Genomic DNA, 17,222 nt, shown 5'->3' with positions numbered 1-17,222 from the left:
ATTTAACCAAAGTATGAAAAAATAAATTATACATAAATATATAAAAATCTGTGTAAGATTTTTATTGAAGACATGATTACCATTGTACGAATGCCTGAACATGAAACTATAAATAAAGTAAAATGTTGAACTCTGTTTTCTCAATTTTAGAAAAGGGCAACTTCCTGAAGACAAATGTTTGAAGCTAAAGGTACTAGGACTTCACTAATGTCACACACTGGTATCATCCACAAATTGTGACGAAAGGAAAGCCACTCTTTTTTTTTAAGACAAAAATGCTTTCTAACATGAAACGTGCAAACTAGGCTTTCTGAATCACAGTAGTTCTGAAACAGAAAGATAAAGTGACAAAAAAATGTGACATTCAGGAAAGTAAAAGTGGTCCTTTTGGGTTTTCTGTTTTACACGACGACGCTTAGTCTAGGCACATCTTCCGCAGGCACACTTAGTGTGGCATCCAGTTGGTTATACTCCTCTATGAGCCCGGATAATGATGACACAGCTTCCACGAAACAGCTTTCCTCCATCCCTTCGATTTGTAGATAGTGATGAAGATGAGCCTATAAACAAACAAAAACGGATAATGTTGACCATTTTCAGGAAACCTGATACAAATATAACTGTCCTAAAACATATTTTTTTATGTTTATTTTTGAGAGAGAGAGAGAGACATAGCATGACTTGGGGAGGGGCAGAGAGAGAGGGTGACACAGAATCTGAAGCAGGTCCAGGCTCTGACATGTCAGCATAGAGCCTGATGTGGGGCTTGAAGCCATGAACTGTGAGATCATGACCGGAGCCAAAGTCAGACATGTAACCGAATAGGCCACTTAGGTGCACCAAAACATAGATATACTTTATTAAAATAATAGATCACTCAGTTTTACAAGAGAAACAATTTTAAAAGAGAGACTCAAATCCTATAAACTCACGAGATTTTTCATTTAGATAGTCTGAGTAAATCTCTCCTCTTCATTTATAATCAGTACAATGAATATAGCAGTCAGGGGTGCCCCTGACTTTTTTTTTTTTTAATATTTTTTATTTATTTCTGAGAGAGAGAGACAGCATGAACAGCGGAGGGTCAGGGAGAGAGGGAGACACAGAATCTGAAACAGGCTCCAGGGTCTGAGCTAGCCGTCAGCGCAGAGCCCAATGCGGGGCTCGAACCCACGAACTGTGAGATCATGACCTGAGCCGAAGTCGGACGCTTAACCGACTGAGCCACCCAGGTGCCCCGCCCCTGACTCTTAATAGTGTAATTCACAAGAAAACATCTTAAATAATCCAAATAAAAACATATAGTTACAAAAGCGTACTGATATTTACCTTTTTCTTGTAGAGCCTCATGAATCGCTCTCTCAGTTCCATGAAGGTAGGCTTCACGCATGTGTTATTTGATAGAGCTAGTAATGAATGGGAATGGCCCACGGGAGGTACTGAACACAGGCTTGTTTTCCAACCTTCTTGATTCCAGGAGATAAACTGTAGAGAAGGTTTTAATCTGAGATAGAAAAACCCAAAGGTGAGAATGAAGGTACTGAAAACATCTGCCGTATGTGGCAATGGACATTACTGATGGTAATTACCATTCTAATTGCTTAATATATAAGGTAAGTTATCTATGTTTTATTCTTAGCAGTACCATGGTACAGTCTGACTGTGAACTAAGGGACATTTAGTGAGGAGGACATAAAATCTGGCAAAGAAAAAGAAATGAAAGTAATACAATTTTCCTTACTTTGTAATTCAATAGAGTTTTCCTAAAAAAAAACAGACTGTCAAAAAATAGTAAAATATAAACTTAGAAGCAATGCAGTGGTAGTGGTGGTAGTAAACAACAATAGTTAAATTTTCTGAACAGTTTCAGAAAATAAAATATCTTGGGGCATCTGGGTGGCTCAGTCAGGTAAGCATCCAACTTTGGTTCCGGTCATGATCTCACAGTTTGTGAGTTCGAGCCTCGCATCAAACTCTGTGCTGACAGCTCAGAGCCTGGAGCCTGCTTCAGATTCTGTGTCTCCCTCCATTCTGCCCCTCCCTTGCTTGCTTACGCATGCTCTCTCAAAAATAAACATTAAAAAAACTGAAAATAAAACATCATGAGATGTTTTATTCGTTATTCATAAATAACAATTTTGTACTATAATCCTTATTTTACATTTGAAAAAAGTCAAGGTCACACTTAAATGGCAAATGCTAGGATTGGAAGAGAGGCCATCTGAGCTACCATGCTACATTGTCACAAGTGGTACACATAAATTATCAGGAAAATATAAAATCAAACCTTTCAATATTTCTGCGAAGATCTGAAACCTGTACATTTCCTCTAACCATAAGGGCACAGGCTAGGTAGAGACTATGTTTGGGGTCAGCCCGAATTAGCTGGTGATCTTTACTAAAGGCATCCGAAAACATCTGATCCAACCTAGAACAATGAAAGAATCGCTGTTTATACCAAATATTACTTCTTCTATGTATACCTTCTATGTATACAAAGTGCAGGGACAGTCATCTATAGGTAAATAAACTTCATACACAAATACATTCTAAATATCAGCTATCATTTTCTTGAAGCAACCTTGATGAAAAATATGAAAAAAGAGGACATCTTTTATCCTTCATTTAAAGAGAGGAAGAAAAAGGTGCTCACAAGTTTATATCTAACAATTCACGGCATCCTAGGTCCTTAATATAGCTCCAGTCTGGTTCTTAAATCTCACCTGCCTCAATACAGATATGATTAGGTTCCTTAGGTAACTCTGACCAAGGTTCTGTACGCTGAATCTGCAGAATGTCTGGGAAGAGCTGCAGAAATCACTGTGTTACCTACTCATTCGACAGTTACTTACCAAAAGCCTACTACGTGCCAGGCACTATTTTAAGTGCAAGAGACTCAGCAGTTAACAGTACCAAAAATTTCCTACTCTAATGAGCTTACATTCTGTCTTGGTCATGTGACGGCAAGAACAGAAGGCTCCTTTAAGGAGTGAGCTATGGTGGATTCATAAATCTTCTGCTACTGTGTTCAAAACTGTGTTGTGCTATGTGCTTTTGGGCATTTTCATGGAGTTAAGGAGACCCAGAAAAGGTTAAGAATCACCATACAACAAGTGGGCAAACTTGTTCGTGATTTATTTTCTGACACAAAATTTAAAAACGAGTAAGGGGCTATCTGTGAGTCTGGAATACTTATCTTTATTTACATAAGAAATATGGAATTTCAAGAAACATACATTAATTCTACAATGCGCTCATTATTTTCATGTGATAAAAATGGGACTGACTATTCAGAAATGACATTAATAAAAGGTACAACAAAAAACATTCTCACTTGTTTAGAAACTACTAATAAGAAATTAAAGAATTTTAAAACTGTGACTTTTAATAGTACAATTTTAAAATATTTTATTACTTTTCTCAAGGACAAATGTGTTCATGTGCTGATACAGCAGCCTCTGAATTATCTACAGTACAGCAGAAAAGAAGAACACTGAGATAGAAAGAACACTGTGACAAGCTCTTTAAGAGTCTAAAATCTTTACAGTCCCTTATATATTTTCACAAACACGCTTTAATTAAAAATAAACCTTTGTAACAAATTATGACTATATGAATAAAAAATGTTGAAACAGTATTATTTTTATCAAAATATGCTGAAAAGCAGGATTAAAAGAAATTTAATTGGCTTTGAAACATTCAGGTGGAAAGACCAAGTCGAACATTTTCTCCTTTATTAAGTGTACTTAATTAAGTGTAAAAAATGTCTGGATTATCACTGTTGTATAATAAATAGTTTAGCATGAATTTACATTGTATGTGTCCACATTAAAGATGAACGTTTTATTTAAATACTCACATTTTTAATATGTTGGGCTGATAAAAACAGTGAATATTTAATGGTCACCATATTCCATATACTATGCAAGTTGCTTAACTTAAGGTTATCAGCATCCTGAGCAGAAAGAGTCCTATCTGTTAGCTGGCATAACTGGGTATTTGTTACCAGTTAAATAAAAGTTAGTTAATATCACTGTGACATCCCACACAGTGTAGACTTGTTATTTTGCCAAAACTTAAACTATAAAAACTTTAATCTAGTTTTTACTTTATAATTTGCTTACTAGCATACTACCCTCTTACAGAGTGTGACAGGACCTTTTCCCTCAATTGTCGATGCCAGTTGGACCTTTTCAAGCTCATTATCACTGAATATGCTCTGAGTATTTTTCAGCTACGTTTTTTTGTTAAGTAGCCTCTTAAGTGTTTTGCTTATAAATGACACCCACTTACAAAGCAAGGTGTTCTGGAAATGATATGTAACAGCTACCGTGAACAATAACATTGGAAAGCCTAGTTCTATGGTATGAGACTGTGATAAGAGCTTTAAAGGATACTCTTATTTAATATACCCAACAAGCGAATGAGATAGGTGCATTGATTCTCATTTTTACAGATGAGAAAAATGAAAAGAAAGTTTGTCACTTGCCCAAGGTCCTGTAGCTAGTGACATAATTAGCATTCAGACTCAGTATGTCAGACTTCAAAGCCTTTAGATCTTTTTCAATAAAAACTATATCTTTATTAATTTAATTGGCTTAGAAATTTAGATTTAATTTAAAATAGTTTAATATTGACTTTTTAAAAAGTTTACTTATTTTGAGAGAGAGAGACAGAGATAGAGCACACAAGTAGGGGAGGGGCAGAGAGAAAGGGTGAGAAAGAGAATCCTAAGCCAGCTCCGCACTGTCAGCACAGAGCTCGATGTGGGGCTCAAACCCATGAACTGTGACCTGAGCTGAAGTCAGGAGCCCAAGGCTTAACCAACTGAGCCACCTGGGTGCCCCTTAATATTGACTTTTAATCAATGACTTGAAAATAAAGAAGAATTCAAATCATGAAAAAATGGTTGTCATCAACTGTAAATGATATGAAGAAATACCCAGAGTTATTATAAGCTTTAAAAAATTTTTTCAAAAAGTAAATCAAATTATCAAGTAACTGGAATAAAATTACTACACTTTACCTTCGGGTAGGAATGTTAACATCTGCCAGTGTATATAGAGGTGTTAGGCTTGACACAAGATAATGTAGTTGAGGAAAAGGAACTAAATTCATGCTGATTTCATTAAGATCCATATTAAGGGACCCTTCAAACCTTGCAGAGCTAAAAAATTATCATTAAAGCAAGAGAAAAAAATTAATTTAAAATCTTTATAATTTGAACATGGCTAGATTTATTCAGCAGGCATTCTTAAACCCTTTTGTACACTGTTCTTCAGTTAGGGAATATATGCTTTTTTTTTCTGTATTAGTGAAATTTAGTATCATGAATATCATATATAAAGACAATTGAAATACAATACACATGTATAGCAATTCTTATTTGTGGATTATATGATGTATAACCAAAACGCTATTATGAGGCATATTACATACACACAAGTATCTTACTTAAAATAGACTTTAGATTGAGTTAAGCACATACAGGTCAATGATTATTTAACTGTCTTATAAATTTTACTAAATTCCTCAAGAGTTTGCTTAATGTGTTCTATAATTTGGAATATAATAATGCCAAAGCAATCTTCTAGACCAAAGTCAAGGAAATATTTTGGACCAGCTAATGAATGAGGAGGTAAACATTAGCTGGTTTGAAAGACGAAGACATTCTACAGAAAAAAAAAAAAAAAAAGCTGCTTTTATTTAATCAGGTTCTCAAGTGTCTCTGTAATAATTTTTTCATTTAATATCTACTAATATTATATAGAATAGATACATTCTATTCTATACATAATACATTAATGCATTCTACAGAATGTATCTGAGGAAATGCCACTTTGGAGCCATAGAAATGAAAATTCTGGTCAATCACTCCATGGTCTGAAAATACTAGACAAAATAAAAAGAAGCTCTTATGACGTAGGAAAACTAAAAACTGCTACTACAAGAATGCTACTGCAAGCCTCATCAGAAGCGAAGTGAAGTCTGTAAACTGTCCTCAGGTATACCATCAATAGGATTACCTGGTCAGGTTCAGGAGCAAATTTGCCACAATGTTGTTCATTGCATCAAAGGGCTTCTGGTGCTGCTTTTTCAAAGCCCCAGCACTCGAAGTAAGCAGACTCTTTGGCTTTACAGTTGTACCCAACTTTCTAGAATTCACCATGAGGTCAATTTTGCTAACGATGTCAAACAAAGACTTTTAAAGGAAAAATATTGGGAGAGAAGCTATTAAGAGCGGACACAGATGCCATTCTACCAGGAAGAAAAGAAGAGAAAGAAAAACAATTTATACTTATTTTTCCTCTTAGATGGGAAGGCTGAAAGGTGAAGACAATGTTTCATAAGCACGACATAGGACAGAATGTATACACGATATACCCATAAGTCACATGTCATTTCTTACTTGGTTGTCAATGGGCAACACACAGTCTGCATGCTCATTAAGTTCCTTCATTGCCAAGATGCTATTGTAAGGTGAGGTTATGACATCATCCTCACCAGAAGGATAAACTGAAGTCACAAATCGGTATACTTCTGGGAATTCATCCTCAAGCACCTTTAAGAGAAATGTGCCAAGTCCAGATCCTGTTCCTAAGAATCAAAATTGCAAAAAATGAAAACAAAACCCAGCATAAATGATTCAAAATAAAATTATGAGGAACTTGGAATTTTACATTTTTTTTTGTAGAAACATATATTAAACACCAGAGCCATCATAGAGAAGACTGTTTTAATTCCATTAAAAAATTTTAAGCACCATATAAATATATACATATAAAATCCATAAACAAAATGAAGAGGGCAAACTAAGAAAAAATTTCCAACACATATGATGAAGGACTAAATTGCTTTAATAAAGAGGTCTCACAAATCAATAACCAAAAATCCATGAATAATAGAAAAATGGGCAAAGTATGTAAATATGTAATTCATAATAAATCAATTGGTGAATAGATACGAATGTGCTTAACCTTTCTTATAATCAAAGACATCCAAATTAAAACAATCTAATTTTGAATATATTAGACAGCTTTAGGTCTTCTAATACTCAGTGTTGGTGACAGCGTGGGGAAATAAAAACTTGTACAAATTGTTGCTAATAATATGGATTGGTGAGGGGCGCCTGGGTGGCTTAGTTGGTTAAGCGTCCGACTTTCACTTGGGTCATGGTCTCGCGGTTCGTGGGTTCGAGCCCCGCGTCGGGCTCTGTGCTGACTGCCAGCTCAGAGCCTGGAGCTTGTTTCAGTCTGTGACTCCCTCTCTCTCTGACCCTCCCCTGCTCACGCTGTCTCTCTCTCTCCTAGAAATAAATAAAACATTAAAAAAAAAAAAATTTAAAAAAAAATGGATTGGTGAAATAATGTAGGAAGGTATTTATTTATATGAATCAAAATTTAAAACGTACATACTCTTTGGTCCCACCTTCCTTTTGGGAATATTACCTACAGCTAGAGAGCCACAAATGAGCAGAAATGTACGTACCAGATATTCAACTGAGGACTGTCTGTCATAACTGAACAGCATAAACTTAACAACTACTAATGAGAAATAGACTTTAAAAATTATTAACACAATTGAATTCTATGTGACACAGATGATATTCAAAGGCATTTGGGAAAGACACAGTGAAAAAATTAGAGTAATAAGCATCTCATAATCTTGTTTATGTAAAACTATGCATACACATAAAACAGGCATTGAAAATATCTGGAAGTACAGACACTGGCAAACTTGATTACCTCTGAGGAAAGAAACTAGGAATTAAGATGTGAGAGAGGAGACTATTTTCAACCTTCACTATTACTTATTTTTTCCAGTATATTATGAATAAAGTATAATCTGAGATTTTGAATAGAAAGATTTCAAAAGGCACTGTAATGAAATATAAATCAAAAAGTTTTAAACGTATCCAAACTTGTAGGTTAATTACACTAGTAGAGAGAGAATTTACTTCTTTTTATTTTTTTTTGAGAATTTGTTTTTTAATTCAGTGATTATGATGGTCCTCTAAAGGCATGGTTTACAAAGCAATTATAACTTTAATTTCAAAATACTATCATACTGCATAATAGATATGTATAAAAATCAATTTATATAACCTGTTGAATATAAAATCCTAATATTAGCTCGGAGAAAAAGAGCATCATGGCAAATTTTTCTTTTAAAATTCGCTAATCCTATTTGAAATAGCAAAATACAATGTTTCTAGTTCATGGGACAGAGGAGCAAGATACTTCATTTGCAAGGTACAGGCTTTCCTGGGAAAAGAAAGCAGTGCAGATCATTTATTATAAGTCAAGGTAATTGCCATGTAAGGAAAGATTTAAAGGAGCTGATGAAAGGATTTCTTTTATTTATGTCTCTTACTGGACACAAGAAAGGTTTGAAGGTAGTTGAAGGATACGGACAGTTTTTAGCCAGAAATGCTCCCTCTAGTTAGGATACGAGACTGCACACGCAAACTCTTAAGAGAAAGTCAGCATTCCCAGGAAGCTCATATATACTGAAATGTCGTTGGAAATTTTGTAAAAGAAACTAAAGGTAGAAGAAAAACAATTCAGATTCAGCTCTCCTGACTCTTAACAGGGCTTAAATTTTAAAAAAAATATGGTAATAGCAACAAAATCTGACAAAAATCTAAAATAAAAAGCAGTTATGTACATACTCATAAACACAGTGTTAAAAGTTCTACCTTTATGAAGCATAAGTCTGAAAACATACTTCAGTTTGCAAAATGAGTTCCCACTCACACTTTCACATTATTATAGGGAAACGATTGAATAACTTTACCTCCTCCCATGGAATGTATGATAAAAAAACACTGTAAACAATCACAGTGCTCTGCCGACTTTCTGAGTTTCTCTAAAATCTGTTCTTGATAAAGGCTGCCAAACACTTTGTGACCCACAGCCCTGAGGAAAAAAAGATATAAATTACAAAATCACCCTGGCATTTATTATTTCAAGATTTTATTTTTCTGATCTAAATGAAAAGATTATAGAAAAATTTGAAGAAGCAGTTTTACTGTATTAAGTAAATTCTTCTGCTTTCCTATCAATGAATCATATTATGATATTTCAAAGACACTAGGTAGAAGATGTAACAAATAATGTATCTATAATCCTCAAATATCTGGACAAAATAGCTCATTATCAGTGGATATTAAACTATGGTTTTCTATATTTATCTTCTCTTTTTTTTAGACATAATTATAAGACTTTATTTACATAGCTGTTTCTTATCTCCATTTAAAACAAACTCTGCAGTAAATTTTACATATTGAAAAGTAGAATGTAGTCAACTAGAATGACATTAAAAATAAAAATTTTGAACATATTGGTTTAATATATGAGAAAACATAAGTCATGTGATATGATTACAGAAACTGGCACAGAAAAAAAAACTGATACTCATGACTCTGCAAGCCTTTTTGGCTAATCAGATTTGCAAGTAGCACTTTGATGCATTAAAAATGATTAAATGATTAAAAAATAAATGATTTTCCCACAACATATATCAGGCTGTGTAACTCAAAAATTACAAGTTACACAATAATTAGTGGAAAGCCAGTTAAGTGGGCATGTGAATTCATTTAGTGACTGGTCCTCCCCAGATGAGTCTCTAAGAACACAAAGTATAAATTCGTGCTTTAAAGTTGTATTTATTTAAGTAATCTCTGCACCCAACATGGGGCTCAAACTTAGGACCCACAGATCAAGAACTGCACACTCTTCTGAAAAAGCCAGCCGGGTACCCGGTAATTATGCATCCACAGTAGGAACTTGAGGGATTGACTGTAAATAGATAAAATAATACTAGATTTGCAAGTAACAAGGAGCTACTTAATTTTTAAAAAGCAGCGAAACAGTTTCAATGGCAATTATTATTAAATGATCGTTGTTGAAGATTTTTACCCCATTAAGGAGAACAGACCATTATATTTAAAGCTAAACAGCCTCGGGCTGAGCCTAAATACTGGGACACTGGTCTGGCTTGCACATCTTAGTCTTATCAATCATATTAAATCTGACCAACGGAGAACTTGATAGAATCAAATAATATAGGTAAGAGAAGAGTTTATAAAAATACCTTTGTCATTATTTAGTCACTTTTGTCACTATTTAGTAGTATTTAAGAATCAATTTACAACAAGGAGTTTGGTAAATCAATTTTTCGTAATTTTTTTCTTAAAAAAATGAGAAAGAACTATGATTCAGGTGACTTTTAAGTACTGAGAAACACCATCATTTTTCAAGGAAAAGATGATGGGCTGTTTCAGCTTAGAGGCAGGTGTAGCAGGTTAGATCTTGCTCTCATGTCAGCAGGACCTATTAGAATGAAGGAACGATTGTTCATTTTTTTTCAGGTGACATTCAATTTTTACACACAGCACATTCTCACCAATTATTCCCTGAGCCAGAAATATCAGTGATGAGCTGCTTGCTATCGAATACATCTCTCAATGGTCCCTGCAGAATTTCATTTACTACCCCTTCCTCCATGTCAATCAAGACAGCCTGAGAAAGAGAAATAAAATTTAATTAGCATACTTTTCTTTAGAGCTACTCTGTAAATGAATTTATGAGCTAAAAGTTGCGCTGCTCTTTTTACAGCTTAAGATTAATGAAATCTTCATTTGAATCTTCATGTAGCATCTGTTACAAGAATGAAAAGGTAATTTCACTCTGCTCAGGAGGTGGAATACAATTAAAAGATGGATTCTAAACTCTTATCCTACTCCAGAATACCATGTGGGGGCAAAAAAGGAACTGAATAATCCCCTCAACTGATTTCCTCTAATAATTCTCTTACTCATGTGCCTGTGTGACTGTAAATGTTTTGAGAAAAAGGACTCAGAAATTTAAAAGGCGCCTTAACTAGAAAAAAATTCTTAGTAAATGTAGGGTATGTTAATGGCTCTCTGCTCACTTGAGCAACCATGCTGCTCTTCACGAATCACAGCCCCAAACTGTCCAATTCAAATCCGTAAACATACTATTATGTGCAAATCAAGGTGCTGGATCATTGTCAAAGATGACAACAGGGTCCCTCTCTGACCAAGGAAACCTAATTCATTACCACAAACATTATTGACATGGGAGATAACCTCTATTCCTCAGAGGAAAATGAGGATATAGAACATAAAATTAACTATGGAAAGAAAAACAGAGAAGACTGGAGGAAAATGTAAGCAGGGATGGCAAGAGAATTATATAACCCCCCCCCCTCACACACACCGTCTTGTACTTCCTACATTTTCTACACTGAGGAAGATGAGTGAAAACGGAAATAGTTAAATAAATTAAAAAGCTAAAAAAAATATGAAATAACCTTAGAGTACATTACAAAGCTATTAATTCTGATTCAGTGTCACAGGGAAAGTGTTTGGTTTATGGGCTTTTTTTAAGTTCTTGTGACCCCGTTATGTTAAGCACTTACTACATGTTGGGGCTCTAAGTGCTTTGTGCACATCACCCCATTTGATCCTCACAACCTTATGTGTAGTGCTACAGTTACCATCACGTAACACGTGAAAAAACTAAGGCCTAGGAAAGTTAAACAACTTCAACCCAGCTAGTGAGTGCTGGAGCAAAGATTCAAACCGGGTTACCCTGGTACAGAATCTTCACCCTTACCCACCAAACTCCATGCTCTGCTATCTTATTGACAGGAGACAGTCAAGTTCAATATTTAGGGAGCACTAACTACCTTGAAGTTGCAATTTATGCCCATTTAAATTCTGTGAATTCAATTATTGGTGTAGTTAATTAACTATGCTACTATAAGCAAGCAATTTAAAAAATTGTCTTCCACAGAATATCAGAAATATTATATTTCTAATTGTATAATAGTATATCACAGTCGTATATTAGAAAGACTATACAGGAGCGCCTGGGTGGCTTAGTCGGTTAAGTGTCCGAATTCAGCTCAGGTCATGATCTCATGTTTCATGGGTTCAAGCCCCACATCAGGCTCTGTGCTGACAGCTCAGTCTGTAGCCTGCTTTGGATTCGGAGTCTCCCTCTCTCTCTGCCCTTTCCCGCTCATGCTGTCTCTCTCTGTCTCTCAAAAAAAAATTTTTTTTTAATTTTTTTTAAATTAAAAAAAAAACCCTATACAATATTTAGGTATTGCAAATGTGCTGTTCTGTATACGCTTTATGTATACTGGACTATATAGGGTTATTTACTGGTAATTTAGGGATTTTCTAGATATTTATGATGCTATGCAACTTCTACCTCAAATGTTGACTTTAACACCTGATCAACCACATAAGAGACACTTCCTTGTTTGGGCAAACTGTAGTGTACTACGAGTTGTGTAGGATTACAAAAAGAAAAAACATTATCTTATATTGGCCTTGTTCCAAAACAGATTTATTTAAAATAATTTGTGGGCAATTACCTCAATTACCTTACATTCTGACAAAGGAAGTAACATGCAGAATGCATAGTGACATTCAAGCATCTCTTGGAGTCAGTTTTGATAGAATCAGCACAATTCCTTCCATAGCACTTCAACTGCCTTTCTTTTTTGCTACAAAAATAACTTATCACGAACTGGAAAAAACAGTTTGTTGTAGACCAACAATCACAAAAGAGAAATGTTGCTGGAATGAGATTAAGAGTAAATGTGGGCTACTGACTTGAAGCATGTTTGTTCAACAGGTCTTACATGGTTGTGGTATTCACTATAATGTGGCTGGATTCATGCTTTGTGTTGGGAATAGTAATTCTGAGGCAAAGAAATCTTCCATTATCTTCAAATGAAAAATTATCCTGCATTAATATGTATTTCACGCTTAGAGTTAAGAAAATTCCTTGTGTTATCATTTATCTAGATGTACATCTCCCCTGAAACATTCACACACAAAAAATGAGAAATAGGCAGTGTTTTTACTTAAAGCACACAACTTTTCCCCTAAAGTTTCAGGTAGACATAAATATCTGCTTATTTACACTAAAATGTGACCTTTTATTTTTTTAATGTTTATTCATTTTTGAGAGAGACAGTGTGAGCAGGGGAGGGGCAGAGAGAGAAGGACGCACAGAACCCAAAGCAGGCTCCAGGCTCTGAACTGTCAGCACAGAGCCCGACACACGCGGGGCTCAAACTCACAGACCACAACAGGATCATGAATGAGCCGAGGTCGGGTGCTCAACTGACTGAGCCACCAGGCGCTCCAGTCAATACTTTTTTTAATTTGCAAAGTTAAACTAAAATTTTATTCTCATGACAGTTACAAAAGTACAGTTGTTTTAAAAACATATGCAATATAAGAATCCAAGCATATCGATCTTACTCGTGCTTTCAAAGAACAAATTTTCCCCTTGGAAATACTGCCACCATCACCAACCACTCTGAAAGATAAGAAAATGAGAAAAGGTCAAAAGATCCTTCAAGGCTAATACTGCTATTAGATAATAGAGTTAACTCCCATTTATATAACAAAGCTACTTACAGGCCCAGTGGGGAAGACACAAAAGGCAAGAGAAGATGCCATACCTATTCCTCTCCCTTGCCTACCCTCCTATGAGGCTGAAAAAGTGAGGTACTTTTTCCCCTGGCTTTCTTTGTAGTTAGGGCTGGCCATGTAATCCAGTTCTGACTGAGATAAAAAGGACGTATGATGGGAAGCTTTTCTGATACGAGGACCAGATGCAGACTGGTGCCAAGTCTTCCTTTTTTCCCATGTTGAACATGAGTATGGATGCGTGGAGTGGTGGCTGCCGCTTTAGTTATGAAATAATAAATATGAGGATAAGATGCCAACACAATAGGAATCATGAAGTGACAGTGCCTCGGTCTTTAAAGCACTTCTCCAAGCCTAGATCATCAGATTTCCAGATTTCTTTTCTATGAGATAACTGGATACTTTTACTGCTTAAGCCACCAGTTACATATCACTGTATATTTAAGGTTGTTCCTAGAATTTCATGTAGAACAAAAGTTACTAAAGTAAGTACATCTATAACCAAACATAGAATATAAGTCAATATAGTTTACAAGAAGACAGAATATATGAAAGGAATTTGAATTAAGTACAGATGATGCTATAGGTAGAGCTGGTAAATGGTGGTCCTTGGGCTAACTCTGACCAGCTGCTTATTTTCCTAAATAAAGTTTTATTCAAACACAGTCTTTCCCATTTGCTTATGCACTAGTAAGCTGTCTGCATTCCCGCTACAACAGCAGATTCAAACCAATGTGACATGGAACTTATGGTCTGCAAAACCTGAAATATTTACCATCTGGTCCTTTATAGAAATGGTTTGTTAACCTCTAGTATAGGTAAATTCCCAGGATGCTATTAAAAAGTTGTGGTCATTTCCTGAAAAAGATATAGAAGTGTATACAAATATGTGATCTTGTTTTTGAGTTTTTTAATTAAAAAAATTTTTTTTAATGTTTTATTTATTTCTGAGAGAGAAAGAGAGACAGCATGAGCAGGGGAGGGTCAGAGAGAAAGGGAGACACAGAATCTGAAACAGGCTTTAGGCTCTTAGCTGGCAGTCAGCACAGAGCCTGACGTGGGGCTCGAACCCACGAACCACGAGATCATGACCTAAGCGAAAGTCGGACCTTAACCAACTAAGCCACCCAGGCGCCCTGAGTTTTTTGTATTAATGTGGAACAGATGCTCCCAGGTGATGATAGTACATAGAATAGTAAGATACCAAGACTCAGCTCTCCTTTTTGGAGAAACTTGGGATTGGGGAAATAAGAATGCTTTCAGGTTAAATTATTATAAAACAGAGTACATAAGAGTACAGTTATATAGTCAATTATTAAGAAAGAATAGCTGCTAGACTGAGTCTCAACTAAGTAATACTTGAAAAAAAAATTTTTTTAATTTATTTTTGAGAGAGACGGCACCAGCAGGGGAGGGGCAGAGAGGGACAGAGGATCCAAAGCCTGCTCTGAGCTGACAGGCTGACAGCAGTGAGCCTGATTGCGGGGCTCTAACTCACAAACTGCAAGATCATGACCGGAGCCGAAGTCAGATGCTCACCCGACTGAGCCACCCAGGCGCCCCTCAACTAAGTAATACTTAGTGAAAGGATTTGCCATCAAGAGTAGAGGGGTTGAGAGTGGATATTTAGATAGAAGCATGTAAAAGGAAGTATCAAAAGGCAAATTTTAGTCTTTTAACAGTATTTAGGGGGAAACGATGTTCTAGAATCTAGTTCTAGATTCTGGGGAATCTAGATGGCAGATATTTCCACATAATAAAAATAAATGACACCAGCCATTAAGGTAATACACCTAACTTCCCTTGGTCTGATTCCATGGTCACCAAGCAACTTTTTATTTAGGCAGATTTCCTACAGAAGAGAATGTGCTTTTGAAGGTAAAGGAAGATCTAGTGTCTTGAGTTAACAGTCCCTACTGTCAATTACTACATTGACCTTCTGTGTATTAATGTCCCATTCTTTTTGAGTTTGGTTTATCTACCTGTGCAGGAGAGCAATGGACTTATTCTCAAGATGTCAACAAGTTTTCTAAGGTTGCAAGCCTGAGGGTCAGACTCTGAAATTCCCCAAGGAAGTGGGGACTAATTAGCTTTCTCTAGGAGATAACTACCTCAAATACCCAACGAACTAATTCAAACTAGAACTAGAATGTTTATTGAATTACATAAAGATGGATTATTCACTCTGTATTTTTCAGTTCAAGTCCACCACAGTTTAAGTATTTTGAAAACACACATACTTAATGATTATACATTAAAACCTTATGGACATACCTTGAATGTCAACATTACTCTTTCAAATAAAACATCGTTATATAGATTCTTTATTAAATAAACAAAAGTAATTTGACAATTGCTTTTCTTCTTTTTAGTACATTCTATTCATAGAGCCAATATTCCTGACTACAAATAATATCACAGAAATATAAAAATACATTTTTCTTTTAAAAGTTAGCATTCTTGAATGCATTAAAAAGATACACTGAGGGAAATTTCCAGCAGTCCTTCGGTAAAAGTTTATTCAAGGTCATGTTAAATAAAAGAAGGCACACTAAAGGTTCTTTTTGTTCCTTAATATGGTCTTAAAAACAAACCTGGTGTCTTGCTCTGCATAATAATATGAGAAATATTAATGATGTGGGAATAAGAATGAGAAAAATGCTTTTAATAATGAGAAAAACAAAAAACTTCTTTATAGCTATCAACTATTTTATTATTCTTTGAAGAATTCTCGCCCAATCTGATGACATGGAAAGAATCATTCGATGTGACAGGTTTTAATCCCACCTTACCTGGTATCCACATTTCTAAAGAAGCTGCTTATTGCCTCGTCATAAATTCCTTTCTAAAAAGAAAAAAATATATTTATAGCATTTGATTAAGTTTTGCTTCTTTCCCGAATGAAAACCTTTCGATTTAATATTCTCACAATACTGTAATGGCTGGTATTTGGCTATAACAATAACAAAACTACAAGTTATCATAAAATGCACTGATTCTTCCTCCCTAAAGAGTGAATGCCGTAGGATCTATGGATTAAGTTTAGCAGAGGGCGCTGAAGGAAGGAGCCCCACAGGATTGGAGAACAGGTGCATCAAGAAAGCTTTCTCTGGATTCCTGGTGATCATTTTAAAATTGACTAAACTCAGGAATATAGTACAACATGTTTCCAATTTTACAAAGTACTTCCTCTAATACTACTCCTTGCTCTTCAAGAGACTCCTGATAAAAATGAGACTCTGAGAATCAGGGAGACTCCAGACTTAAGGTATTTGGCCAGCGTTTGGTCTGGGTGTGACGCCAACAAACGCTTAAAAACCAGTTCTTTCCTGAAAAGACCCCATACAACTTATATCAGTCAGATAAAAGGTCAAATGGGCTGATCCTTGCTTAGTTGTTGGGCGAGCCTCGGTGACAGGGGAGGGGTCTCCTGGCGGCTGGGCGGGTACCTGGTTGACCGCGGCGTGCTCCCTTAGCGCCAGATCCCAGAAGCAGCAGCCGATCTGGTTTCCGCACTGGCCGACTGCGATCAGCGAGAGGAGGGAAAGAGAGTAGCCATTAGAAGAAACAACAAGGCTGGTCGCCTGCGCGGCGACAAGGTGCCTCCCCTCCCCGCAGCTCACCCTGTACGACCACCGACTGGGTCATGCTGCGGCGCGACCGGACCCCAGCACTCGGGAGCGCGCTCTCACTTTCGTACTTCCCGCCCCGCCCACGAGCAGCGCTCCCCGAGGGGCGGGGC

The 17,222-nt window shown here is 36.0% G+C and overlaps 1 protein-coding gene across 3 annotated transcripts; it reads right to left on the bottom strand.

The window, feature by feature from the left end:
* Positions 1-4: 4 nt before the first annotated feature.
* TUBE1 (tubulin epsilon 1) lies at positions 5-17,169 on the bottom strand. Of its 3 annotated transcripts, XM_039252217.1 has the most exons (12): positions 17,104-17,169; positions 16,930-17,003; positions 16,273-16,325; positions 13,310-13,367; positions 10,408-10,523; positions 8,797-8,918; positions 6,410-6,597; positions 6,027-6,202; positions 5,027-5,167; positions 2,288-2,428; positions 1,330-1,504; positions 7-560 (listed from the first exon to the last, which is right to left on the bottom strand). In XM_039252217.1, exons 1-12 carry the CDS (start codon positions 17,126-17,128, stop codon positions 402-404), a joined length of 1,428 nt encoding a protein of 475 aa, XP_039108148.1. In that variant the 5' UTR covers positions 17,129-17,169; the 3' UTR covers positions 7-401. The 3 variants fall into 3 exon arrangements, with proteins under 3 accessions (XP_039108149.1, XP_039108148.1, XP_039108150.1); XM_039252218.1 differs by lacking the exon at positions 5,027-5,167 and having other exon boundaries at positions 5-560; XM_039252219.1 differs by lacking the exons at positions 13,310-13,367; positions 17,104-17,169 and having other exon boundaries at positions 10-560; positions 16,930-16,946.
* Positions 17,170-17,222: the final 53 nt, after the last annotated feature.

The sequence above is a fragment of the Hyaena hyaena genome, unplaced genomic scaffold (genome assembly GCF_003009895.1).
Source record: "Hyaena hyaena isolate Hyena2069 unplaced genomic scaffold, ASM300989v1 scaffold_412, whole genome shotgun sequence".
In the NCBI taxonomy this organism is placed as follows: Eukaryota; Metazoa; Chordata; class Mammalia; order Carnivora; family Hyaenidae; genus Hyaena; species Hyaena hyaena.
The sequence above is the reverse complement of the archived record's forward strand: the minus strand, read 5'-3'. Positions and strand labels throughout refer to the sequence as shown.